We start from the raw sequence: 27,722 nt of genomic DNA, 5'->3' as shown, positions 1-27,722 counted from the left end.
GATCATCTGGATCAACAGCGGGCATCGAGTCAACTGGCCTAATAGGATCGTCAGGCTGGATCAGTTCATCATGCTGGGTAGAGGCATCAGGCTGAATGCCGGCGTCCGGCTGAGTAGAGGCTTCAGGCCGAGTAGAGGCTTCAGGCCGAGTAGAGGCATCAGGCGGAGTAGAGGCATCAGGCCGAGTAGAGGCATCAGGCCGAGTAGAGGCTTCAGGCCGAGTAGAGGCTTCAGGCTGAACCACGGAAGGCAGGCTCACCGGTTTGGATACTGGCAGGATGGTATTGGTTGGAAAGAATTTTCGCTTTTTTCTGGTTTTAACTACTGGAGCACTGCAAGTAAACGCAGGTCTGCAAACGAATGGAGCAGCTGGAGACAGAGAAGAACTGGAGGATGGAACAGGAGAGGGAGCAGTTGCTACAGAGGGCTTTTTTACAGGGTTAAAGGCAGGATAGGTGCAGCGAGTGGGAACAGGGTACTGACATGCGGTAGATAGCCAAGTATACTGGGCTGTAACTGGAGGAGCTGTTGGGAATACAGGAGTAGAGTTAGAAGCAGGACTGGGTTTTTGTAAGCTGACTGAGGCTGGGTGCAACAAGTCTGTCCATGTCTGCAGTATGGGTTGAACAAAGCTGAGCTTACACAAAGCCTGTCTGGTCAATGACTGCACTGCGTTTATACAATCTCTTAGTGTCTGTGGTGAACATGTGGAATAACGCTCCAGAAAGTAACCCACATCATCCTCTAATAACCACACCAGGGACTCTACCTGGTCTGTACTAAATGGTGGCAAAAATTCATCCCTGCATTCGGGGGTACCAGATGAAACCAACTCTGCACAAACCTCAATCAAAGGCTGCACCTCAGAGAACTCTGTGCCCTGATCTACTAGAACATGAGCGAGCCGTATACATTCTAGCAGTTCATCCCGGGGATACTCCTTCAGAGTTTGATAAGCATACTCCCTGTCATCAAACACTAGCAGATATAAATACGCAACCTCATCCAGATCCATCCTTCCCATCAACAAGCCAAGATGGCTTCCCTGTGCAGCCACTTCTGGTCAGGATTGGCCTTGGTGTAATGTCAGGGCTCCCAGGTATGACCAGAGGTGTGTGACTGAAGCAGGGAAACGCAGACTTCAGATATGTGATTAACAATGTAATTTATTAACACTAACAATACAAACATAAACGCAGTGCAATACTAAAACATAATACAGTGCAACCAAACCAAACCAAACCAACCACCCACAGATAACAGTACATACAAGCAAGCGTCGTCAGGCAGGCCGGGTCAATATCAATAGGGCAGGTAGGTACAGGGGGAGCAAGCGGAGATGGGTCGGGGTCACAGGCCAGGTTCAGCAGGTAGCAAGCAGCGTAGTACAGTGGGTAAGGCGGAGGGATGGTCAGGGTCACAAGCCAGGGATCAGAACAGGTAGCAAGCAGCGTAGTACAGAGGGTCAGGCAGAGGGATGGTCAGACAAGCCAGGGATCAGAGCAGGGTCAGCAGAGAATCAGACAGGAACAGAGAGCAGGAACAGGATACAGGGCCCAAGAGAACACAACACCAAGGCAGAGTCTGCAAGTCTAGCCATCCCTTAAATACCCCAGCATAATCAGTTCCAGGTGTTAGCTGGCTGAAAGGTTGAGTCTCTGATTGCTGGGAGCACCCGCTGGCCAGCCCTGGTACTGCAGATCAAAAGGCAGGTGAGTCCCACCATTGCTGGCCAGTCCATTCCTGACACAGAGAGATCAAGCAAGCTGGAGGAAAAGGGCATTATTGATTCGGTGAGAGATTGCCATTATTTGGTTTTGAGCCACTGCCAACTCCAGACCAGAGAGCAGGAGAAGGTTTATAGAATGCATAGTGGTGACTGGCTACAACTTTCTTACCTACTTCTTAAAGGGACAATGTCACTTTAAGTTAGGATATAGTTTGGAGACATGCCATGTACTGTGGGATTCTCTTATATCTGACCACTTCAACTCAGAAATTTTGGGCCCCAATGATTAAAACACTGGCTAGTGGGAGGGGCTTGGAGAGAATGAAGGACTTTTAATAAAGGACCTTTCAGCTTCTAGCACTGTCCCCTTTAGTTAGGGCCCCTTCCTCAGATCCAGGGTTCAGGTGTAGAGACACTTGGTCCTCTCATTGCTTGTAATTATAAAGAAATGAATTTATCTGTTATTGTTTATTGCTGTTCAAAGGATGTTTATCTGTAATAAATCCTCCTTTTTCAGGTGTGTCAGTAGGTGTGACATTGCCAGAAGAGTCATGGCATTTGGAATCCGGGGACCCATATATCAGTGGCTCCTTTGGGGGTAAGTGCTACACATATCAAAAGTAAGTCTTTGAAGACAAGGTAGGCATTATACATCAGTAACTAAAAGGCACGACAAAGTTGTGGCATTTGGATCCATGAACACAGTGGCTGGGATAAAACTGCACTCAATGGCTGCACTGATGAAAATCCCCAGATAATGAAGCTAACCAGCAGTTATTGACTGAAGATTTCCATGAAGAAAAGGTTCTTGAAATCAGGCATCCTTTCAAAGGAGATCTAAAGTCACAGCATGCACTTTCATTTTATAACATCAGCATTGCAATAGCAATACAAATGATAGCTGTTTTTGAAAATTCAATACAAGCTTACTTGAAAAATTTGCTTTAATGCTGTGATTTTTGACTGTCTTCTGGCCATCTTTTTCCACAAGTGGATATTCTTGCTTACTTTGTAGATTCTTCTCTGCTGATTCCTTTAGTTTACTTTCCATTTCTAGCTACTACATAGCCTATGGTACCGTGTTGCCTGCAAGCAGTGATTCCTGCCCTGACTGTCTCCTGCCCTCTGCCTCTCTTTAGCACCTGTGTAGTTCAGATGGCAGGCTTTGGTAAATGTACAACACAAGTAGTGCATATTCACAGGACATAGTGAAAATGTATCTCAGAATTTAAGGATGTAATTGTGAGGGATTCCTGGAAAAGTATTCAAACTTCAAGAACATTCAGATTAATAAGAGTGGGCTACAAATAATTGAAATGTAATGTGAAAATTAATATAACATTTGGATCATGAGAAGACTTTAGGGATACCAGTAAAAACTGAGCATGTTGGATGTCAGGTGGGTTATATCCTTTAGGGCTGGCCAGCTTAAATGCTTTTTAAGCTTTTTGCCATCATGCAATTACATATTCAATTGACTACTGTTTAGGCATTTATGTGAAATACGAATATCATGACCTATACTAACATAACCTGATTTTATTAAAGAAGCATCTACTAACATTGCTAGCATTCATTCATATGTGTGCACATACTGTATGTGCATTTGCATGAATGAAAAACAATATAAAAGCAAAGCTTTTAGCATGACTTTTAAAATAAAAAAAAAGTGTAAAAGATGCATATTTTTCATGTGTATGTGCACTGAAAAGCAAGCTTACTTCTTGCAGTGTCACCACTGGCCCAGGAGGACCTGGGGGGCCCACAATGCTGATGCCATCTAGTCCTCTTTCACCCTACAAGGAAACAGAGAAAGGTAGATGTTACACAGCAACAATATAACAACTTGAAGGGTATAACACTTCGCGAATTTGTAATGAGAAAGGGATAATTTTATTTTTGCTGCAGTAAATACAATATGTTCACAGATTACAGCATTTATATTTAACACAAAGTTACTTGCACATGAAAGGAATTAAGACAATTTAAGTCTATAGTTTATCGGGTTAATCCATGGCAAAACTATACATGAACCCTTACCTTGTAAAAATTACCCATTCAGTTTAAAATAGAAATGAAAGGCAAAACATTTTTGTATACATATGAAAAACATAATAAATACCAGTTTCCCCTTTTTTATAGGTAATATATACCCTCTGTTCTTAGCCGCATAAGACGCTCAGAGAACTAGGTGAAGAGAAACCACATCATATTGAACTTTCCAGTTAATGACTGTGCGGGTGGGGGGTTCAGGAACACCAGGCATTTCACCCAAAAGAAGCAATGCAAAGAGAACAGTATACTTTTTCATACAATTACATGGTATAGCAGGCACATATCAGAAATATAAAATGATGGGTGTACATATTCCTTAAGGGCCTGATGAACCAGGAAACAAGCTTAGCAGAAGGCATCCAAAAGTGAATCTGTTTAGCAGAGATATAAACTTTGCCACTAGGGGGTACTTTAGGTACAGAGCTCCTCTTCCTATTAACTCATTTTTTTACAGTGAGAAGGAGACTGCGGACGTGTCTGTTATGCATTCTAAGAAACTACTTGAAAGTCAGTTTGGATAGCATAAGCAGCTGGAACATGTAGAGCTGGGAAAACAGGATTGGGTATCCTAGGATGAAGGGCGCAATTAATGAAAAGGGTATTTGGAGGTACAGTTGCAGAAGCGAAGAAAACTGTTCCAAGATTTGGTTCACCCTCTCTGTTTGCCCATTAGATTGTGGATGATATGCAGATGGGAAAACCAAAGGCAAGCAAATGGAGCAAAACAGGAGCTTCCCACTCATACACTGGTGAAAAACAAGGGAAAAGCATAAACAATGAACAAGCTGTAATTAAATCTATAGATTCCTTGTTAACCCCAAAAAAGTCCATGTAAATGAGTCTATAAAGTCTATATTCTGCTCCACACAACATCAATGGCTGCTCCTCATAGGAGTAAAGTACCTCTGAGAAAATAAAAAAAAAAAACAGCAGACAGCGCCAGACTAAGTGCAGTAGTATGGGCACAGTTATCCATGATATAGATATATCCATGATATAGATCACAGTTCTCCATAGGTCCACAAGGTGGATGATCAAGATACTGCTGTGGCCACCACAGTCTGTTGGAGGCTGGAGACATGAGGGGAAAGCCTGAGAGGGACCCATTCTGATAGGATCACTTGATCCTCAAAGCGTGTTGACCCTGTGGGGTCTAATGAAGGAGGTGAGGGGGTATTTTGGCTGGTAAAGGATTGGCACATGTGTACCACGTATACGGCACATTATATATTCTTGCATGAAGAGTGAAGTGTGAGGATCATCACAAATTATCGTATTAGTATTATTATATCATTTTGGACTTTTTGAATTGATTATTTGTTCACTAATTTTGTGCACCAGTATACATATTGTTTCACAATGTGCAAATAGGAATGTATTTGTCACTTTTTTCACTAAATATTCCTCGTGAGGGAATTCAGGTATGACACAACTATTTTATTATTTATGTATTGATTTATCACCTTGGATATATATATATATGTAGGGGATGTATATAGAGTTTGTGCATTTTAACACGTAATTTGTTAGTATTATTAGCGTTACACTATTTATTTTAATTGATCATTCACTTACTTGGGTATAAGTTTGGTGTCAGCAGCTTTTGAAGGATAGGATTCCATTTAAGAGCAGGAGGTTGTTTTTGGAATTTTTTGTAACCCTTAATGAACTGCATTGAGGGGGAACTACAGAGTGCAGATAAACAAACAGAACCCAAACATTCTGCAAGCATAATGTTCAATATACAAAAGAGTATAACATTAACCCTTAACAGGTAATGCAGATGTTTATAAAAATAAACAATATACAACAGGAAACAGGGCAATGGAATATATTGGGGTGTCAGGTTTCAAGACAAGAGGAGTAAGTAGTCTCTTGACGAGGTAAGTGTTGCTCCATACTATCAGGGAACTCTTGTTGGCTCCTGATGGGCAAGGGCTTACAATAGCTAGTGTATCGAATGTCTAATTGCCCAGCCACAGAAGGGTCAAACTTTAATTTGACCAGTAAGTGGGGGAAATTCTGGGTTCCAAGGCCCCGTATTTATAATTCCTCCAATATCTGTAGGGGCAGATGTTTGAGGTGTCTGTCATATAAGTCTCAGTATAGCAGAGTGTGCCCCCCGTCTCAAAGGGTCTTTATACATGTAACATACTATAGTGTTACTGATTACAGGATGTTAATTAACCAGAAGATGGCAGTGTTCTACAGTTTAGTTATTACAGATTTTAACCTCCCTAGTGGTTTTCCAGAGTCTGGCTCTGGGTTAAATCTTACTGTCAAAAGCGGTAACCCCGAGCCAGACTCGGGCTCACCACAATCGAATTACCTGGTGCCGATCTGTGTCCCTGGTCCTGCGCTGCCAGCAGCCACCCCCTCCGTCCGTCCCCAGTCTCCTTCCCCGCTTCCCTGCTTCTCTGGTTCCTGCCTATCTCACACGGATCAGTGTGATCAGCGTGAGTCTGCCGTGCTGTGCCGTCGGGGAGGCAGGAATTATAAAAATAGCTCACTGTCAAAATAAAGTGTTACTCTAGTGCATACATTGTAACTCTACCTGAGATATTTCCATAGTGCAGTTTTTCAGTTTCTGTGATTAAAAACGGTTTTGCACTCATGGCTTCCAAAAAGCGTCTCGCTAGCGCTAAAGCGGTTTATGATGAGCTAACGAACAGCGACAGTGAGGAGCTACTTGAATTGAGCGATAGCGACTCATGTGGCGATTTGTCTTCAGACACCGAAAGTGAAGACAGCGGCGAATTGGAGATTGACGTGAGTGATCTGCGCACATGGTGCACTATTGATTGTGATATGCCAGCGCTGCCAAGATTTCCGTTTACCGGCGCACCTGGTATGAAAATACACGTTGAAGGTGACAACCCCTTGGCGTACTTGGAACTGTTTCTGACCGATGAGGTTATTGAAATGATCATGACGTAGACAAATAGGTATGCAGCGCAACAACTAGCTGCTCCTCACAGCCGATTTTCACAAAGCAGAAAGTGGGAGCCTGCACCAAAGAGGACATTTGGCTGTTTCTCGGCCTAATTATTCTAAAAGGAGTGGTGGGGAAACCGCTGCAGAAGTGGTACTGGACCACCAACAAAATGCTCGCCACGCCGTTCTTTGGCACCATCATGTTGGAGTACAACTTTTCCCTCATTATGAAATTTTTGCACTTCGCAAATAATGCTCCCAAGCTAAAAAAAATTTGGAAAGTCTCTCAAATAATTGCAAGAATTTTCCAGCAGAGCTATGTGCCAGAGAGAGACATCAGCATAGACGAAAGTCTAATGGCCTACAAGGGAAGGCTCAACTAGATACAGTACATTGCGTGCAAGAGAGCACGATTTGGCGTCAAATCCTATCTGCTGTGCGAATCCTCTACCGGCTACATCTGGAACACAGTCATATACACCGGCAAAGAAACAAAATTTGATCCTAAGTACAGCAACTACAGAATGGCAACATCTTCTGTCCTGTCACTGATTGAGCCTCTGCTAAACCAAGGCTACTGTGTAACGACGGACAATTTTTACACCTCTCCAGAACTTTACGAGGTTCTTCTTCAGCACAGAACGGATGCCTATGGAACTGTTTGGTCTAACCGGCGCAACCTGCCATCCATGTTTGCAAAAAACAAACTGAAGTCGGGAGAATTAGTTGCCTGGCAGAAAGGCAAAATGATGGCACTGAGATGGCAGGACAAGAAGGATGTGTGCCTAATGAGTACCGTTCACAATGCCTCCACAGTGATGGTACAAACAAAAGGAGGGAAAAACATTCAGAAGCCGCAGGTAGTTATTGACTACAACAGCACCATGGGAGGTGTCGACAGAGCTGACCAAGCTATGACTTTCTATCCGGCGATGAGAAAGCAGCTGTCAAGAATGGACTTGCCAGTGGTGGTGGGACTCACCTGCCTTGTGGGCTGCAGTACCAGGGCTGGCCAGCGGGTGCTCTCAGCAACCAGAGGCTAACTCCTGCAATGAGCCATCACCTGAAGCTGATTACAACAGGTGTATTTAAGGAATGGCCAGGCCTGTGATCAGGGCCTTGGTGTATGTTTCCCATGGGCCCCTGTACCTGCATCCTGTCTGCTTTCTGCCTGATCCAGATTCTGCTTCGATCCCTGACTCTGCATGAACTCCGCCTGTCCTGAACTCAGCTATTCCTGACTACTCTTCCGCCTGCTCCTTGTGCCCTGCCTGCCTGTTTGCGACCGACCCGGCCTGCCCAACTACGCTTAGTATTGTTTCTATTGTTATCTGTTGGAGATTTGGGTTGGTTTGTTTGCACTGTGTTGTTGTTTAGTATTGCACTGCGTCTATGTTTTGTTTAGTCTTAATAAATTGTCTTATTCACACTATACCTGAAGTCTGCATTTCCCTGTGTCAGTCCACACATTTCTGGTCATACCCGGATCCTTAACAGAACACTAAGGCCATTCCTGACCAGAAGTGGCTGCACAGGGAAGCCATCTTGATGAGGTGATATATTTGTCTCTGCTAGTCTTTGATGACAGAGATTATGCTTATCAGACTCTGAAGGAGTATACCAGGGATCAACTACTAGAATGCATAAGGATCGCTCATTGCCTAGTAGATCAGGGCACAGAGTTCTCTGAGGTGCAACCATTGATTCAGGTTTGTGCAGAGTTGGCTTCATCTGGTACCCCCGAATGCAAGGATGAATTTTTGCCGCCATTTAGTGCCGACCAGGTAGAGTCCCTGGTGTGGTTATTGGAGGATGATGGGGATTACTTCTTGGAGCGTTATTCTGCATGTTCACAACAGGTGCTAAGAGATTGTATAAACGCAGTGCGTTCTTTGACCAGACAGGCTTTGTGTAAGCTGAGCTTTGTTCAACCCATACTGCAGACATGGTCAGACTTGTTGCACCCAGCCTCAGTCAGCTTGCAACGTCATTCCTCTGCTCAAGGCACTCTTCCTGCATCCCCGACAGCACCCCCAGTGATAGCCCAGTATACTCTGCTAACTACCACATATCAGTCCCCTGCTCCCACTCGCTGCACCTATCCTATCTTTAACCCTGTAAAGAAGTCCTCTGTAGAAACTGCTCCCTCCTTTGTTCCATCCCTCAGCTCTTCTCTGCCTACAGCTGCTCTATCCACTTACAAACCTGCGCTTACTTCCTGCGCTCCAGTAACTAAAACCAGGAAAAAGCAAAAATTCTTTCCAACCAATACCATCCTGCCAGTATCCAAACCGGTCAGCCTGCCGTCTGAGAACCCGCCTTCCGTGGTTCAGCCTGATACCCTGATGCCCGATGACCCAGTGTACCCTACCCAGCTTGATGTGTCTACCCAGCCTGATGGTCCTATTATGCCAGATGACTTGGTGCCTGCTGTCGAGCCAGACGATCCAATGCCAGATGACCCGGTACCCGCTGTCGAGCCAGATGACCTGATGCCAGATGAACCGATGCCTGCTGCCCAGCCTGACGTACCAGCTCCTGATGCCCAGCCTGCTTCTGGAAATCCTGTATCCAGCAATCTGCCTTCCTGCAGTCTCCTACAAAAAGATAGGCCTATCAGCAGGAGACCCAGCCAATCGCTTGATTCCGGCAGTGGGATGTCCAGCCAGTTGCCGGATCCAGGCGGTGGAACATTTGGCCCATTACGGACTGTTTGGAGCGTCCTGAGGCTGCTCCTTGAGGGGGGGGGGTACTGTCAGGAATGGACTTGCCAGTGGTGGTGGGACTCACCTGCCTTGTGGGCTGCAGTACCAGGGCTGGCCAACGGGTGCTCTCAGCAACCAGAGGCTCACTCCTGCAATGAGCCATCACCTGAAGCTGATTACAACAGGTGTATTTAAGGAATGGCCAGGCCTGTGATCAGGGCCTTGGTGTATGTTTCCCATGGGCCCCTGTACCTGCATCCTGTCTGCTTTCTGCCTGATCCAGATTCTGCTTCGATCCCTGACTCTGCATGAACTCCGCCTGTCCTGAACTCGGCTATTCCTGACTACTCTTCTGCCTGCTCCTTGTGCCCTGCCTGCCTGTTTGCTACCAACCCGGCCTGCCCGACTACGCTTAGTATTGTTTCTATTGTTATCTGTTGGAGGTTTGGGTTGGTTTGTTTGCACTGTGTTGTTGTTTAGTCTTGCACTGCGTCTATGTTTTGTTTAGTCTTAATAAATTGTCTTATTCAAACTATACCTGAAGTCTGCGTTTCCCTGTGTCAGTCCACACATTTCTGGTCATACCCGGATCCCTAACAGCTGCGGAGAAAATACTATAAAAAGATTTTCCGGCATCTTCTGGAACAGTGTTTGTGAAATGCCTACATTCTGTTCCGCAAAAACCGTGACAAGCCTGTGGTTCATGCGGACTTTATATGGAAAGTGGCGGAATCGATTTTCCTCAAGCATCAAACACCATCAGTGTCTATGGGTAGATCTGGATGACGTGCTGTAGGAGTTGTCAACCCAGAACGACTGACTGGACGTCATTTTATGGACCACATCCCACCAACCCAAAAAAAGGCAGCACCTACACATATGTGCGTCGTACGTTGCTCTCGGCGAGATGAGAGTGGAAAAATCCGCAAGGAAGCGAGGTTCCACTGTCCTGATTGCGATGTCGGACTTTGTGCAGTCCAGTGTTTCAAAATTTACCACACTCGTAATGTTTTATAAAACAAAATGCAGTGTCTATATAATATTGTTTGGACAGAGTTCCGTGTTTGATTTGATTACATTATTTAATTTATTATTGTATTATTATTTTTTATTTTATTATAATTTATGATTTAATTTAATAAACTTTATTGCACCAAGGATGTCTACTAGACTCTTGTTTAAACAGATTTCAGTGAGTTATTCCTAAGAATTACAGGCCTACAATAAAAAAACAACATATTTTCATTGAAAACAATGTACCGCTTTTAGCACAGAAATACTGACATAATCATACTGCTAGGGAGGTTAATATAGCAAAGCAAGGCATTACTGAACTTGTGTGATGAAAGCAGGATTTCCATACCCGGACAAGCTGAAAACAGGCTACATTTCCCAGAAGAGCTGACAAAGAGACATGAGCCTATATAATCAGGGGCCTGGGAACTACCTGGAGAGGAAGGAAAGAGATTTTGAGAGTGTGAGGACATGTGTGAGAAGCTAGTATGGGACTCAGAGAGCCCAGGGTAGATCGGGTCACACCAGAAAGCTGGAAAGAGGGACTACAGATCGCTGGTATAGTTTACAAGCAGGAGAGTCAACCCTGCTGGCAGGCATATTGTGGTTTTGTGATCAGCATCACTTCTTCCTGAGAGGGACCGAGAGAACCAGGGGGCCCCCCAACTGATAGAATAATAAATAAATAAATTATTCACTCTGCTAAGACTACAGACTGGAGAGAGGGTTCCATAACCCAGACTGTCAACAGATTCTGTTGTTTTCAGTTGCTTCAGCTCAGTCAACCTTGCATCACAGTTTGCCACTTTGAGACACAGACTTCCTAGCCTATTCAGTATTGCGGCCTACTGTTTTGGTGTCTCCCCTATTCTCTGAATGCAGGACTCTTGCTGCTGCATGTATGCATGTATGCAAGGAGCAGGTAGGAATACTGTTAGTATCTCATCTCTAACCTCTTCCAGCTGTAGAGGAACTTGCTTCATCAGGTCAATTCCCCACCTATGGGAATTCAATTCCACTGAAGTCTACTCCTGCCCCTTTCTCAACTAACAATTCTTGCCTTCATCTTCTGTGTTAAAGGGACCCTCCCTAGTTTCTTCCCCATCAATCTAGAGAGAGCTTTTCTTACGAATGTACTCTTTTCAGGAAATCCTGGCTCCATCCAAGGGAACTTCAACTCTACAGTTGAAACTCGAAAAATTAGAATATCATGCAAAAGTTCTTTAATTTCAGTAATGCAACTTAAAAGGTGAAATTAATATATGAGATAGACTCATTACATGCAAAGCAAGATAGTTCCAGCAGTGATTTGTCATAATTGTGATGATTATGGCTTACAGCTCATGAAAACCCCAAATCCACAATCTCAGAAAATTAGAATATTACATGCAATGAATAAAACAAGGATTGTACATAGAACAATACCTCTGAAAAGTATAAGCATGCATATGTACTCAGTACTTGGTTTGGGCCCCTTTTGCAGCAATTACTGCCTCAATGCGGCGTGGCATGGAAGATATCAGCATTGCTGAGGTGTTATGGAAGACCAGGATGCTTCAATAGCGGCCTTCAGCTCTTCTGCAGTGTTCGGTCTCATGTCTCTCATCTTTCTCTTGGCAATGCCCCATAGATTCTCTCAGGTCAGGCGAGTTTGCTGGCCAATCAAGCACAGTAATCCCACGGTCATTGAACCAGGTTTTGGTGCTTTTGGCAGTGTGGACAGGTGCCAAGTCCTGCTGGAAAATGAAGTCAGCATCCCCATAAAGCTCGTATGCGGAAGGAAGCATGAAGTGCTCCAAAATCTCCTGGTAGACGGCTGCGTTGACCCTGGACTTAATGAAGCACAGTGGACCAACACCAGTAGATGACATGGCTCCCCAAATCAACACAGACTGTGGAAACTTCACACTGGACTTCAAGCATCTTGCAGTGTGTGCCTCTCCATTCTTCCTCCATACTCTGGGTCCTTGGTTTCCAAATGAGATGCAAAAGCTAGCTCCCCGTGCCCTGTTTCTGTTTCCTGTGATTTTTGACCTGTGATTTTCTGTTACCAACTCGGCTTGCTCCTGGACCTGTCTACTCTGCTTTACCCCTGATCTGACCTCGGCTTGGCTTACAGATACTCTCTCTTTCGCTCCTCTGTGTATGACCTCGGCTATCCCATCTGACTACGTCTGCTCTGATTCCCACCTGGTACCTGATCTTGGCTTGAACTGACTACCCAGTAAACATCTAAATCCCGGAGGGGCTAGCATACCACGAACAGGTGCCTCCTGTCTGCAGACCTATCTCCGTGCACCAGCTGTGCTTCTGAGTAGACCACCAACCAGCACTCCTACAGGTGACCTGTGCAACCTAGGGCCTGACTCCTGCTGTCCCACTCTCAGGGGAGTACGGAACTTAGCCGCAAGGGAAGCCCTCTCTCCATTGGCCTCCATCACTAGGTACGCTATAGTATCAACCAGCCAGTATGTCCGAAGCCGAGAGAGGCACTTCCACACTAGAGGCCCTGTGCCAACAGGTGGCGGCACTTACCCAAGCAGTGAAGGATCTACAGCAAGGATACTTCCAGCTAGAAGGGCGTCTTCACTCCCTCTCTACTTCCGCAGACCAGAATCCCTCCGCCAGTTCCAATCCAGTAGCCGTACCTGCCAGTCAGTCTCCTGCCACCACTCCTGCTATAGTGTTACCACCTCCGAAACCCAGAGTTCCTACTCCCGAATGTTTTCTCGGGGATCAACGTAAGTTCAGAGCTTTCAAGAATGCCTGTGAATGATATTTTGCTCTGCAACCCAGGACCTTTTCTCTGGAAGAAGTCAAGGTCGGGTTCATCATCTCCCTCTTGTCTGAAGAACCTCAGTCTTGGGTACATGGTCTTCTGGAACAAAAGAGCCCAGCACTTAACTCAGTGAGTGAATTCTTTGAAGCCATGGCTGCCCTCTACGACGATCCCCAGAGGACCCCACTGCTGAGTCCGCCCTCCATGCCCTACTACAAGGTTGGCGGCCTATGGAGGTCTACATAGTGGAGTTCCATAAATGGTCTGCAGACACCGGTTGGAACGATGCAGCATTGAAGTACCAGTTCCACCTAGGCCTGTCCGAGTCCCTCAAGGACAAGTTAGCTAGGGTGGAAGCTCCCTCCTCCTTGGAGAACCTTATCCTGCTTGATACTCAGTTGGATCAGCGTCTATGGGAAAGACGCACGGAGCATGCTCAGACCTTTCGGCCCACTTGGGTTCTGCCAAAAGTTCCAGGACCAACAGCTCCTGCCCTTGCTCCGCAACCCATCAACACTTCGGAGGTAGAACCTATGCAAATCGGCCTTCTCCGACCTGCCATAACTCCGGAAGAAAGGCTACGCAGACAGCAAAATATGAATCTAATAATAGTGCAGCGCTAAAAATAAATGTACATATAAAATAGTAGAAACATACGTCCTGGATGGGAGTGGTTCTAGATAGGAGATTCAATAAGTGCTGTACCAGTATATTGTACCCCTTGTAGGAATTACACCTCATGCATGACAGGGGGTTACTCCCAGTGACACATACAGTTAAGATATATAAGTATTCTGTTAGGTGAAACAACAAAAACACTCTTCATGCAGGTGCTCCAAACTGCGTGTGGATCCACAGTGACAGGGGTGCCCCCTCACCTTCCTGCCCAGGCCCCTCAGGACCAATGAGCTTGATATGCCTCTTTACACTCCTCCAAAGGGTGCGATCCTCTTTAACAGTAATGGTGGGACTCTCTCCTCCTCTGGTATATTGGTATCCAGACGCTGCCTCCTGATACTAGGGCGGGTATCACTCCATATACATCCCCAGTGAAGCAAAAAAATCCAATATAGTGTAAAATCATTTATTAAAAAAAGGCCAAAGCTAACATGCTTACTCACATAACATCAGGTGTGAACCAGCATTTTCACCACACTATGGGTGTACTGCATGTGTGGACAATGCTGGGGTGCACCAAGATGGCGCCCGCACCGGATATGACGTCATTACGTTACCGTTGGGCCCCTCCTACTGGCGTATCTACGCGTTATGTCATGATTGGTGCACGTGACTTCCTCAGGATGACGCATGAGGTGTTAATTCCTACAAGGGGTACAGCACTTATTGAATCTCGTATCTAGAACCACTCCCATCCAGGACGTATGCTTCTACTATTTTATATGTACATGTATTTGTAGCACTGCACTATTATTAGATTCATATTTTGACTGTGTTTGGTGCCTAGGTTGTGGCAGTTTAGTGCTGGATGCTTAGTGTTTGGTTGTGTAATAGCGCAGGAGTTATTGTATATATAATTCTACGCAGACAGCAAGGCAACCTCTGTACTGTGGGGCCACGGGCCACTTCCTGCGTAACTGCCCAGTATGACCAAGTAAGTCCAGCCAGCCCCATCCTTCGTACCATCAGCTATCCGGGACTTTAACCATCCATGTCATTGCAGGTGGCTGGAAGGGATGTGAAGTTGCGGGCAGTCGTTGACTCGGGAGCTTGTAGCTGTTTTTTAGACATCCAGTTGGTCAAGGACTTACACATTCCTCTTCTGCCTAAGAAACAGAGACTTGACATCTTGCTTGCGGATGGTACTACTCCAAGTTCCGGACCTGTTACCCAGGAAACCATTCATATCCACTGACTCCGGCCATGAGGAGTTTAATCATTTTGATGTGATCAGATCCCCCATGTTTCCAGCCATCCTAGGAAAATCCTAGTTGCAAGCCCACAACCCACAGATCAATTGGCCCAAGAAGGAAATCATCTTTTCTTCAGAATATTGTCTACAACATGTGGTGCTCCTACTCTCATCAATTCTTCTGTATTTCTCTCAGTCCAACCTCCACCAGAGGCCAGTCAATCAGTGTCCTCTACCTACCACGACTTCCTTGACGTATTTGATAAGGAGAAGGCCGACACATTGCCTTCTCATCGGTCTTACGATTGCCCAGTTACTCCCAGGGACAGAAATACCATTTGGGCGAATTTTCCCATTATCCGAACTTGAACTGGAAGCCCTCCGGCACTATCTAGAGGAGAATCTCGCTAAAGGATTCATCCGCCCCTCTTCCTCTCCTGCTGGGGCTGGTATTTTCTTTGTAGAAAAAAAGGATCGGTCACTCAGACCTTGCATTGACTACAGGGAACTTAATAAAATTACCATTAAAAACCGGTATTCTCTTCCTCTGGTGCCCGAGTTGTTTCAGAGTTTTCGAACAGCCAGAGTGTTCACTAAATTGGACTTACGGGGAATCTACAATTTAGTCCGTATAAGAGAGGGCGATGAGTGGAAGACAGCCTTCGGACATTTTGAGTACCTAGTGATGCGGTTTGGGCTATGAAATGCCCTGCTACGTTTCAACACTTTGTGAGCGATATCTTTAGAGAACACCTTGACCTTTTTGTGATTGTCTACCTGTACGATATCCTAATTTTCTCTACCTCATTAGAACTCCATCGTGATCACGTTAAGAAAGAGCTAAACACTCTAAGAATGCATGGCTTGTACGCCAAGGTGGAGAAGTGTGAGTTTGAGAAGCAGTCCATCCAGTTCCTGGGGCTCATAATTTCCACCAAGGGGATCTCCACGAACACTCAGAAAGTATCTGCTATCCTGGATTTGCCTGCACCATCAGACAGGAAAGGGGTCCAAAGATTAGTGGGTTTCGCCAACTTCTATCGGAAATGTATTAAGGGCTTTTCCACAATCATTGCCCCTATTACTCAACTCACTCGCCAGCATACATGTTTTTGCTGGAGCCAGGAAGCTCAAAAAGTGTTTGAGCAATTAAAAGATCAGTTCACCTCCTGTCACGTACCTAGCTGGGGAGCCTGATGTGGCGAGAGGGTGTCCTCTTACAACTCCCACTTGGAGCCCCTGGAAGTGGGAACAGGGGCGCAGAGCCAGGAGTGGCAGGAGTGCCGTGTAGCTCCTGAAGCTGTCAGCAGGTAGCTGGGAACCCAGGAGATACGGACACAAGCCAAGTGCGGGCGCAGGAACGTAGGTGCAGCAGCAAGCAGGTGTGGCAGTAGTCAGGATGTGGGTTTGAGACCAGGCACCGATGCGTGGATGCGGTGGCTGACCAGTATGGCGGTGGTCCGGTTGCAGGCCAGATGCAGAGCCGTGGGTGCAGCGGCAGGTAGGTATGGTAGCCGACAATATGCAGGTCAGGTGCAGGTGTAGGCAGGATAATGTAGCAGAGTCAGGCAAGCCGGGTCAGTATCAAGCGGGCAGATCAGTACAAAAGGAGCAGACAGAGAATGGTCAGGAATAGCCGGGGTCAGTGCAGGCGGAGTTCTTTCTTAGGCGGGTAATGCAGAATACAGGTATCAGGATCAGGAATGTATGCAGGAATGTTGTAGACCAGAAGGCAGTGATTTTACTATGAAGGAGGTTTAAATAGCCCGCCTGGGGGATCCATCGCTGTCGCACCACTGCACAGCAACAGGATCCCTGACAGTGCCCCCTCCCTAAGGGCAGCCTCCGGATGCCCAACTGGGCCATCTTCTCTGGATGCCTGCGTTTAAATTCCTCAATTAACTCTTTGGCATGGATTTTAGACTCTGGCTCCCAAGAATTGTCTTCAGGGCCATACCCTTTCCATTTAATCAGATATTGGAGTTGGTTCCTCCTCTTCCTGCAGTTGACAATGGTTTCAACTTCACATTCTTCTTCGCCGTCGATGATTACTGTGGCCCCAATTCCTGACCTGGGAAGGGGTTAGAGGGTGCAGTCTTTTTTTTTTTTTAAAGAATATTTATTGGGTTTTAACAGCGTTGAACCAATCAAAAAGTCATGACAATTAAGATACACTTGCCACAAAAATTCTGGTCGGAGTGGTAGAAGAACAGTGTATAAGAAAAGAAAAATTATCGAAAAAGAAGACAGTATAATATTCACTCAGTGTGGTGAGAGCATTGAATAGAAAGCATTCACATGACATTGAATTGTAAAGTAGGTATGAGTAAGTAATGAATAGAATGGTTTATGTGAATGATAGGTTTATAAAGTATGCTTAGGAGAGAAGGTATGAAAGGCCTATAGAAGGTGTGTAATCAAAGAGTACGGTGGAGATGAGGATGGCTTGTAAGCAATGTTAGGTGGGTTGGGTGTCATAGAAGGCATTTGTTATCCACCAGCGACCTTGCGAAAATGAGTGATAGAAGAAAAAGTGTCTGTGGACTCGGAATCTGAGATTAGGTAATGTGAAAGAAGAGAAAGAAAGCAAAAGGCTCAGAAGGCAAGAGAGGTAAGGAGGGCAAGATAATGTTAGAAAGGGTGATCAAATGAAAATAGAGGAGAAAAGAAGGTATCACCCGGAGGTCCAGTTAGGTTAAACTGGAGAGAAAGAGAGGAGATGGAAGATAAAAGAATGAGGAGAGGAGGGAAAGAAAGAAGTCAGTTTGTTTGTATAGGTTCCACCATAGGAAATATAGCAGGGGTGACATGTTGTCATTGTGTTTAGTAGGTCTATAGTATAGGTATGGTGTTTGTGGATAAGGATGTCGAAAGAAGATGTACAGGAGAGGAGGTGAAGAAAAAAACAAACAAACAACAAAGCAATATAACATCTCATCCATCAATGTCTAAATCTATTGAAATAGTATGAAACGGCTCCGATAGCATTGAGGTCAAAGAGGATTTTGTTAAACAGGTTAGTGAATGAGGATTGTGTAGATAATAAGCTTGTTCCTGTGGATCCCTTGATATAGGATTCCCATTTGCGGAAGTAGGAAAACTCTTTTGAGGAGGTTGGGGAAATTATGAGATTGAGCCTGTCAAGGCGTAGAAGAGAATGAAGTTCCTGTTTAACATCAGATAATGTTGGGGGGCAGTTGGAAATCCATTTCCGGAGAATGGCACGTCTGGCTATTAGTAGTGTTGAGGATATCCATGGCTTGTTGTTTCTGAACGATGAGGTTTGGGAAGTGAAGAGGCCGATGGTTGGCTGATCCAAAAGGCCGAAAATGAGCATTGACGGATTCATGGGTAGCTGGATGGTGGAGATTAGGGTTATGAAGTTGATCACTTGTTTCCAGAATGAGGAAATTGGTGGGCATAGCCAGAATCTGTGTTTCAGGGTGGGCTTTTGACATCCACAAAGAGGGCAGGTAGATAGAGCCGAATCACGGTGGATAATCTTAAGTTGCTGTTCCCGCCAGAACTCATTATGGTTAAAGCACATGTGGAGTTGTAGCCAGATAGTAGATGATCGACCGTAATTGCATTTCTGAAATCCTTAACCCAGGACTGCACAGCATTGAAAGTCTCGAAAGGTTTGGCGTACAATAGAGGGTGCAGTCTTGAATAGTGACACATGAAATACAGGATGAATCTTTAGGGAATCTGGTAATATGAGCTCATATGCTACGTCATTAATTCTCCTCTTTACAGGAAAAGGACCCACAAATTTTGGGCCTAGCTTCTTTGAGGGACAGGTTAATCTTAGATTGGCTGTTGACAGCAATACTTCTTGTCCCCGTTCCAGGACCAGTTCTCCTTTCCTCTTCCTGTCAAAGAACTTCTTATTATCCAGCTGAGCCTTTGAGATTGTTTCCTGTAGTATTTTGTTATTCTGCTGTAAGAATTCAGAGATATCCTGGACTGCTGGGATCGCTGATTCAGGTATTGAATTAGAAATAGATGCAGGGTGATATCCATAGTTCGAAAGAAGGGAGATTGTCTTGTGGCTGAGTGTCTTGAGTTATTATAGGCGAATTCTGCCAAGGGTAAAATTGATACCCAGTCATCTTGAGAGAAGGATGTAAAACATTAAATATATTGTTGCAAGGTTTCATTGGGTCTCTCTGTTTGGCCGTCAGTCTGGGGGTGATAGGCAGAAGAGAGCGAGAGTCCCACTCTCAATTTCTCACAAAGGGCTCTCCAAAAGTTTGAAGTGAACTGCACCCCTCGATCTGAAACAATGTTTCCTGGAACACCATGGAGCCTCACCACTTCCTTAATGAAGACTTGGGCTGTTTCCGCTGCTAATGGTACTCCTTTCAAGGCAATGAAGTTGGCCATTTTGGAAAATCGATCCACTATAACACAGATGGCGGAATATCCTTCAGATGGGGGTAGCTCCACAATGAAATCCATCGAAATCATCTTCCAGGGACGGTCAGGAACTGGTAGAGGCCTCAATAATCCCCAGGCCTTGCTCTTATTGCCCTTATTCCGGATGCACGTGGGACAGGAGCTCATGTAGGCCTTGCAATCCTTCTCCCACTCAGGCCACCTGAACAGACGCTGTACTAAATCTAGGGTCTTGTGGACCCCAAAGTGTCCCGCCAGCGGATGATCATGACAGAATCTTAAAATTGTCAGTCGGGTGACTTCAGGTGCAAAAATTCAATTTCCTGACCACAGTAATCCTTCTCTGGGGGACAGGGTTACTCCTGGAGGAGAAGGAGCCCCAAAAGATGCCTGCTGGATCTGCTAAAAAAGATTAGGTTGTAAGAGGCAGAAGTTACCTGCTGAGAGCACTGTATACGGGCTAGGTGGATACCTCGGATCATCAAACATTCTGGACAAGGCGTCTGGTTTGACATTCTTGGATTCTGGCCTGTAGGTAATATGGAAGCTGAATCGAGCGAAGAAAAGCGCCCACCTGGCTTGTCGAGGTTTTAGACGTCTTGCCGTCTTTAGGTATTCCAGATTTTTGTGGTCAGTGTAGATTAGGATGGGATGTGCTGCGCCTTCTAACAGGTGTCTCCATTCTTCCAAGGCGGATTTGATAGCCAGTAATTCCCGATCTCCGACATTGTAATTTCTTTCTGCCAGAGATAATTTCCTGGAAAAGTCACGGCGTAGCGTAGGGAACCGGATGTTACGTTGACGCGTTTTGCACCTCCTCTAGGGTGTTATCAAAGTCTTTGCTGTGTCTGATCTGACCATTGCTGCCAGTGTACAAGCTATAGGAACCTTCATTGGTAGACTCTGTACTTTACATGTATATCCACTGTTTAGGGTATCTCTTGAGTACTGACATTGCCATTCATGTTGCCTTTTCATATTTCTTTTCTGAACTACACTTATTCAACACCTTTTCTCCTCTGACCTAATTCCTGTTTTCATCTTCCAACTGCTCTATTTCCATCTGAGCCAGCTATTCTATTCCTCTTTGGAGGCTGTTTGTCTTGTGCGTGAGTGTGTGCATGTCAGAGGGCCGGGATCCCGGAACGCAGGCTGTTTTTCACATGACAACGTTGTCATTTATTTTTAACTTCTATGTTAGGAGGAGGTCATCTGACTTATTTATTGTTTATTTTTTGATAATAAAATATACTTTTTCTAGCCACTGTTTGTTCTCATTAGGACCTCTGCTACAGTGGGCCCCCCCGTTTTCCCCTCTTTTACTGCATACTTTTTGGTCCTGAGGACACCAAAGTGGGACTTGGTGAGTCGGCTAACTACTTGGAATATTTGAGATTTCCCTTTCTTGGGAATATATCCTTGTGGGGCATCCCAATTTTTTTTGTTGTTTTTCTTTTGATGGATTGAGCCTGAGTAGCACATATCCTTTTGATTAAATGTAAGTATTTAGAAAAAAATGTATATTATCTAAATAGGCAATGGCATACAGAAATAACATGTCTCTAAAAACATCTCTAAAAAAATTCTGAAAGAATGCAGAGACATTCCACAAACTAAAGGGCATGACTAGATTTTTTGCAGTACCCACTATGACTGTTAAATCATTACTTTGGCACCCTTCTTGATGGGAATGAGATTTAATTTAGGGAAGATGAAGTTCCCTGCAGGAGGCAGGATGGCCAAGGGAACCTTCTATTGTTGCCCTAGTTGTTGTAGTTCTGGTTTTCTGTAAAGAGGTGCTAGCTTTCTTCAGAGGGCAGGAGCGAGCAAAATGTCCTTTCCTGACAACTCCATGGCAGCAGGCCCAGACAGGACATAGGGCACACCAGACATTTGCCCGGTGGGAGTGGGACAGGGCTGCCAGGCCACATAAGAGCTGGCTAATGCTGGGGTCCCTAATCCCTGGACTGTGTACCGGACCATGGCTTGTTGATGACCGGGCTGCACAGCCTGCCCTGCTGATCGGGTGACATCGGTGGGGTGGGACAACCTGGAGAGGACACACAGGCTGGATTCTGCCTCTGCCCTGCCAAAGTTAGGACTGTGCAGGGGAAGTGGAGAGTAAGAGGGTGTAACAGCATATACCCAGAGATGGACACAGTTCAACCATTTTGGTTTCAACCTCCATCTTGGCAAAGGGGTTCACTGTCCTGGCACATATATTTCTCCCTTAGCCTTCCCCCACTCCTCCCTCTCACTGAGAGGAGACATCTGGCCAGTGTGCGTGTATGTGTATTATTTATGGGTCACTGGCTGGGCAAGGCATCTATAGCTAGGTGCCGGAATAAGGGCAATCGATTCAGGCTGCTGGCACTTCGATCGGTACCCATCAGCTGGAAAATCGTTGTGCAGGGTGCAGCTGGGTGTGGCATTGATACGCACGTCACATCGCGGTTTTAGATCGGCCAGTTCTTCGGTCACGAGTTTGGTGAGAAGGTCTGGGGTCTGACATATTGTTGGCAGCGTACGTGGGATAGTTGCATTAAGAGCTCAATGCATTGTTAGGAGTTAGCTCTGCACTGAAGGATTGTAACCTTTGTGGAAACAGTCCTTAGAAACAAGCAGTGCATATTTTTTATAGAGAGAGAGAGATAGCAACAGCTCCTTTCTTTTCCTACTTTCTATTCTATCTTTGCTTGAATTATGCCTGGTGCAGCAGAATACGAGAAAATGAGCAAAGGTGATTTGAAGGCTGATTGTGCCTCATGAGGATTGGACATCAGTCGCAAATATCGTAAAGAGTGGATTAGTGATCTAGTGGAGTATGATATCCGAGCAGATCAGAACTCGGGGGAACTTGAACATGAAGGGGTTCCCGTTACCGACAATCCCAGTGGCTCAGAGACGGCCTCGCAGGATGGGCATACAGAGACTGACACTGGAAGATCACCGAATGGTATCGTCACACCACCGCCTGAGCGGGCCAGCCACAGAGTGCCTGTAACCAGCAGAGACTCTCCTCAGATGCAGGAAGCCCTGAAATGTGTCATGGAGATGGATCCTATGGCATACTTGCAGTTCCTTGACCGCCGGGCTGAGAGAGCGGCTGACAGAGAAGATGCAGGACACCAAGCAGCGGCTGACAGAGAGGAACGCCAGAGGGAAGCTGATCGTCGGCACGAGCTGGAGATGGCAAGGCTCCAGCAGCGACCGGGTCAGAACCTCAGGTCCCTAGAGCACAGGGATGCCACTCTGGCCGTAAGCGCCACCAAGTTTCCAGTGATTGAAAAGGATAGTGACATTGACACGTACTTACTGTCATTTGAAAAAACGTGCCATCAGTACCATGTGCCCCCAACTCAATGGGCTCAGTACCTGACACCAGGGCTACGAGGCAAGGCCCTGGATGCGTTTGTTGAATTGCCAGAGGGGCAAGACGATGATTACGAAGTTTTAAAAGTTACCATCGTCCGGAAGTACCAGATGACCCCGGAAGTGTACCGCAAGCGGTTCAGGTCCATGCACAAGGGACCTGGGGACTCTTACACAGATGTGGCGAGTCGCTTACGCACCACATTCCAACAGTTGACTAAGGGATTGAAAGCTGACTCCTATGAGTCTTTGGAAGATCTCATGATACGAGATCAACTTTTGCACATTTGCCCGACAGACGTCAGACAGTTCGTCTTCGAGAGAGAGCCAGCATCTACTAAAGATGCAGCAGATCTGGCAGATACCTTTGTCCACACGCGGGTGTAGCAAACTTGCTCATCAGAGTTGGACGCAGAGTTCCCCCTATTTTATTAGAAGTATTCCTCAATCCTTCCTTCCCTACCCCCTCCCTTACTGAGAGGCACAGGGACAGATGTGTGTTAAAAGTTGCTGGCAGGCTAGAACAGCAGGGGGCCCAGCGCTACAAAGCCCCCCCATGAGCAGCAGACGCTCAGTCTCAAGGCCTGGGAAAACTCACCCCTCCTAATCAAGATAAGGCAGCTTTTCCCGGACTTGAAAGAAGTCGGAACCTCATAAAACCTACCAGCCAGGTGACAGAAGTTAATTGAACATTCCTCAGGTCAGCTGTCACCTATGTTTCATATCATGGATTATGAAGCTGTTGGTTTTAATTCAGAGTCCGCCGACATCCCGCCCAAAACAGGGCATTGGCCAATCTCAGAGCCACCCCCCCTTGCAGGGGGATTTTTAAAAAGACAGGCTGGCAAGCCTAAGGGAAGCTAAACACATCTCCTGATCTTAACATCGTAACAGAGGAGATCAAAGACCCTTTCCGCTCTGCAACTTGGATCTGCTTACAGACCAAGGCGTATTGGCAAGTAACTTAACCCTTTAACTTCCTTCCTATTATCTCTTTGCTGTGTTGTGGGTCTTTATCTATTTATAAATATATATCTTAGTTACATCTTTTTCTGTAAATATTTTATTGCACCTGTTTGACTCTTTTAGTAATAAATCTTTCTTTCTGAAAGTGTTAAACTGTTTTTAAGCGCTTAATTGCAATTCACAAATTCCTGCCTTTGAAGAGACGCTACTGTTTGTTATAATCTCTGTATAACAGGCCTGCGGACCGTGTTATATAGATCAATATTTCAATCATTATAGTGTATATTTGATAACGGAAGTTTCCCAGTCTCCGACAAAAGTGGTGGTGGCAGTAGAGGTTTAGTTGCGTAATTAACCCGACCCAGTAACAAGCGCATTCAGACTGCAGGCACCGATTGTAGCCCATTAGCTGGACAATCGCTGTGCAGGGTGCAGCTGGGTGTGGCCTTGTTACGCGCGTCACATTGCGGTTTTAGATCGGCCGGTCCTTTCATCACGAGTTTGGTGAGAAGGTCTTGGGTCTGACGCCACAGGCGTGACATATTATTGTTGGTCGCGGTCGTGCGATTGTCGCATGTTGAGGGTGGCGATCCGGCGACCGTGACAGCAGGTGTCTGACCCTCGCAAGGCTCCTCCAAACGGCTGGAAAGGGGGGAAATCGCCCCTAGCAACCTCTCCTACGTCAGTGAGTCAAACTTCCCCTCCACCCACACCTGCAGCACTTGGAGGCAAGCCATCTCTGCCTGACAACCGCAGATGTTTCACCTGTGGGAAAGCCGGACATCTCAGGACGCAGTGCCCAGAGCAGAAGCAGACATCATCTGGCCAGCCGGCCAGCAACTCTTCTTTCGTGCTGTTCGTCCACAGGAAGATGCGGGTAACCCCCGCCAACTTGCAGCAAGTCACCATCAGCAAGCGGTCTGTAACTGGTTTCCAGGACACCGGGGCAGAAGTCACCTTGATCCGGCCAGAGCTGATTGAGCCAAAGAGCCTCATCCCAGGAAAGTTCCTTACCCTCACCGGAGTTGGGGGGACCCGTTCACGCATACCCTGTGCAAGGGTATTCCTAGATTGGGGTGCAGGAGGTGGGGGTCTCAGAGGAAATTCCCACACCTGTTTTGTTGGGTGCTGACCTAGACACTCTTGTTTCTAATTATGGCCCGGAGAATACCCAGAAGGGCACCCTGGAACTCTCTGGACATGCCAAGGTACTGTGGGCAGATATTGGGGTAATGTCTGGGCCACCTGTGGATGGACAGAACGAGGGGACTGGGAATGGAGTGGGGCTACAGGATTCTCCATTAGCTGGAGAACGAGAAGAAATCCCCTTGCCTGGGGAGGTAACAAACTCATGTATCATTGATATTATAAACGTGACTGTTGATAATGGTAATGATGACAATGGGGATGATAATGTCAGTAATGTCATTGATAATGTCAGTAATGTTGATGAGAATGTTGGTAGTGCTAACGATGATTATGATATGCATGATGAAACAAATGATGCATGTTCAGTGTTGGGGGTCACCCACAGTGCTGTGAAGGGGGCAGAGGTACAATCTCTGGGGGATGAGCAAAGGGATGGTCTGGATAGGCCTGTCCCTTGCCCAGGCTCAAAAGATTATGCCTTGATAACTGCCCAGCCGTTGGCCTTGAATGGGACCGGCAGCCAGCTGGGACTTGTAGTTCAACGCATCAGGCAGCACTGAAAAGCGATTCACAAAGGAGCTTCAGAGGTCAGCTAGCTGTGAGTTGCCCTGCTAAGAAAGGTACACAACAGCCGGCTGGGACTTGTAGTTCCACACATCAGGCAGCACTGACAAGTGATTTACAAAGGACCTTCAGAGGCCAGCTAGCTGGGGCTTGTAGTTCCACCAGTAAGGCAGCCCTGGAAAGCCATTCATATGGGGATTTCAGCCTGGGGCTAGGTGTGAACTCTCCTGCTGGAAAGAATAAACACAGGCCTGACAGGACTAATGGCCTATTCACAGGGGGCTGGAAGTCTGCAAGCACATCATCTGAGCTGACCTGTCATGGTGTGTCAACAGGCAGACAAACATGTGTCCAAGACAGTGACAGCACACCTGGATTGGAAATGCGAGGGGTCTCTGGAGCTCAGAGAGGGGGCTGTGGCCCTCAGCCTCAATCCCCTCCCCTTTCCACTCAGGTCCCGAAGCTGCTAGCAATGCCTCTGATAGATGGTGTCTGGATTCAGGAGAACCCGGGGAGAGCTCACCGTGCGGTTCAGGAGCTAGACGGCAGAATGTCCGCCTCCCTCCTGCCTTCCGCAACATCCTCTCCCAGGAAGTGCAGGCTGAATGGGCCAAAGATACTGAGGAAATGGCACAGTCAGGAATCCAGGGGTCCGCTAGGGTCTGGGCATCCCCGGTAGTCGCGGTCCTCAACCAGGATCAGATGACCAGGCTTTGTGAGGACCTTAGACAACTGAGTGCCAGCTCTGTGGTTGTGGCCTACCCCATGCCCTGGGGTCATGAGGTGATGGAGCACCCGGAAGATGCCCGCTGTTTAACCATCATGGACCTGAGTAGGGGGTATGGGCCGCCATCTCCAACCCAGGAGGTTCGGGATGAGTCAGCCTTCACCACCCCATGTGGCTTGCCTGAATTTACGGGAAAGCTAGTTGGGGTTGAGAATGCACCAACCACCTCTCCAGGGGTCAGGAATGACCTGCAATGCGGAATGGAACTGGGTGCAGTTGCCCACTTTAGGGGCCTTGGGGTGTTCGGCCCTGTCTGGGAAGAGCAACTCGGGCCCCTGTCACTAGTCAGGAACCAACTGCCCACGCCAAGTCTGACAGTTGAGAAGGGTAACTGTCAGAGGGGCATGTCAGTGGTTCAGTTTTTCGGAACCATTGGTAGGAAGAGACCCCCCGAGGTCTGGGCATGTGGAGAATGAGGCAGTGGTGGCCTGGCCTGCTCCCCAGGCCAAAAAGCAAGTTACATCAGTCGTGGGTGCAGCTGGCTACGGTAAGATGCCTTCAGGCTAGATGTAGTCCTAGGCCTGAGGAAGAAGATGGGAGAGGGAAATCTCCTTCTCTACCTCGACAAGAAGCTACTTATTAATATGTTAGCAGATGACACCCCTGAGCCGAAGTGTTTTGTGACCAGGTGGGCACCCCGGCCGTTGGCACGGTATTCAGATAGTCACAGCTGACTGGTGCTCACCTTTGACCACTCACTTGGTTGGCCAAGCAGTGTTGCTGGGGAGAACAGCTTCCTTTTCAGAAGGCACCTGGGTCTCCCGCAGCGCATTTCGCCCCAAGGTGAACCCCTGGGCACAGTGGCTCTGTGCCCTGGTCAGGCCCGCCCGCGGCAGAAGTGGGTTGCGTCAGGAGGGGCATTGCAGTCCTCTCCATTGCAACCACCTAAGGGGTATACCCTTAGGTATACAGCGTATACCCAGAGATGGACGCGGTTCAACCATTTTGGTTTCAACCTCCATCTTGGCAAAGGGGTTCACTGTCCTGACACATATATTTCTCCCTTATCCTTCCCCCACCCCTCCCTCTCACTGAGAGGAGACATCTGGCCAGTGTGTGTGTATGTGTACTGTTTATGGGTCACTGGCCCCCCGCAAGGCATCTATAGCTAGGTGCCGAGCTGTCTGTGAAAGCTGTATCCTTTCTCACCTAGGAAGAGATAGGACCAGTTTTCCCAAGAGAGCTGGAGTCTCACTTGTCAAAATACCTGTGTAATTTCACACCTCGTAACAAGATAAAGAGCCTTCCCAGGAGTTGAAAGGGACTCTGAGCTAATAAACCTAGCTCAGCGTAGGTGACAGAATTAGATGAACACTTCTCAAATAAATTTTTCCCCAATGTCTCATATCTTGGAATATGAGAGACTTACATAAAAACCGCACACCTTGTCAAATGGCCAA

General features: G+C 46.6%; 1 protein-coding gene across 3 annotated transcripts in view; it reads right to left on the bottom strand.

Annotated features, from left to right (window-relative positions):
• The window catches only part of COL15A1 (collagen type XV alpha 1 chain), a 1,471,644-nt gene that overhangs the window by 575,113 nt on the left and 868,809 nt on the right, over positions 1–27,722 (bottom strand). For all 3 annotated transcript variants that reach the window (XM_089690361.1, XM_089690362.1, XM_089690363.1), the window contains one exon: positions 3,451–3,525. In XM_089690361.1, the coding sequence (XP_089546487.1) occupies positions 3,451–3,525 (75 nt within the window). The remainder of the gene's footprint in view (positions 1–3,450; positions 3,526–27,722) is intronic.

This window comes from Staurois parvus, unplaced genomic scaffold (assembly GCF_062004578.1).
Source record: "Staurois parvus isolate SC_StPar_1 unplaced genomic scaffold, SC_StPar_1.0 ptg000527l, whole genome shotgun sequence".
Lineage (NCBI taxonomy): Eukaryota > Metazoa > Chordata > Amphibia > Anura > Ranidae > Staurois > Staurois parvus.
The sequence above is the reverse complement of the archived record's forward strand: the minus strand, read 5'-3'. Positions and strand labels throughout refer to the sequence as shown.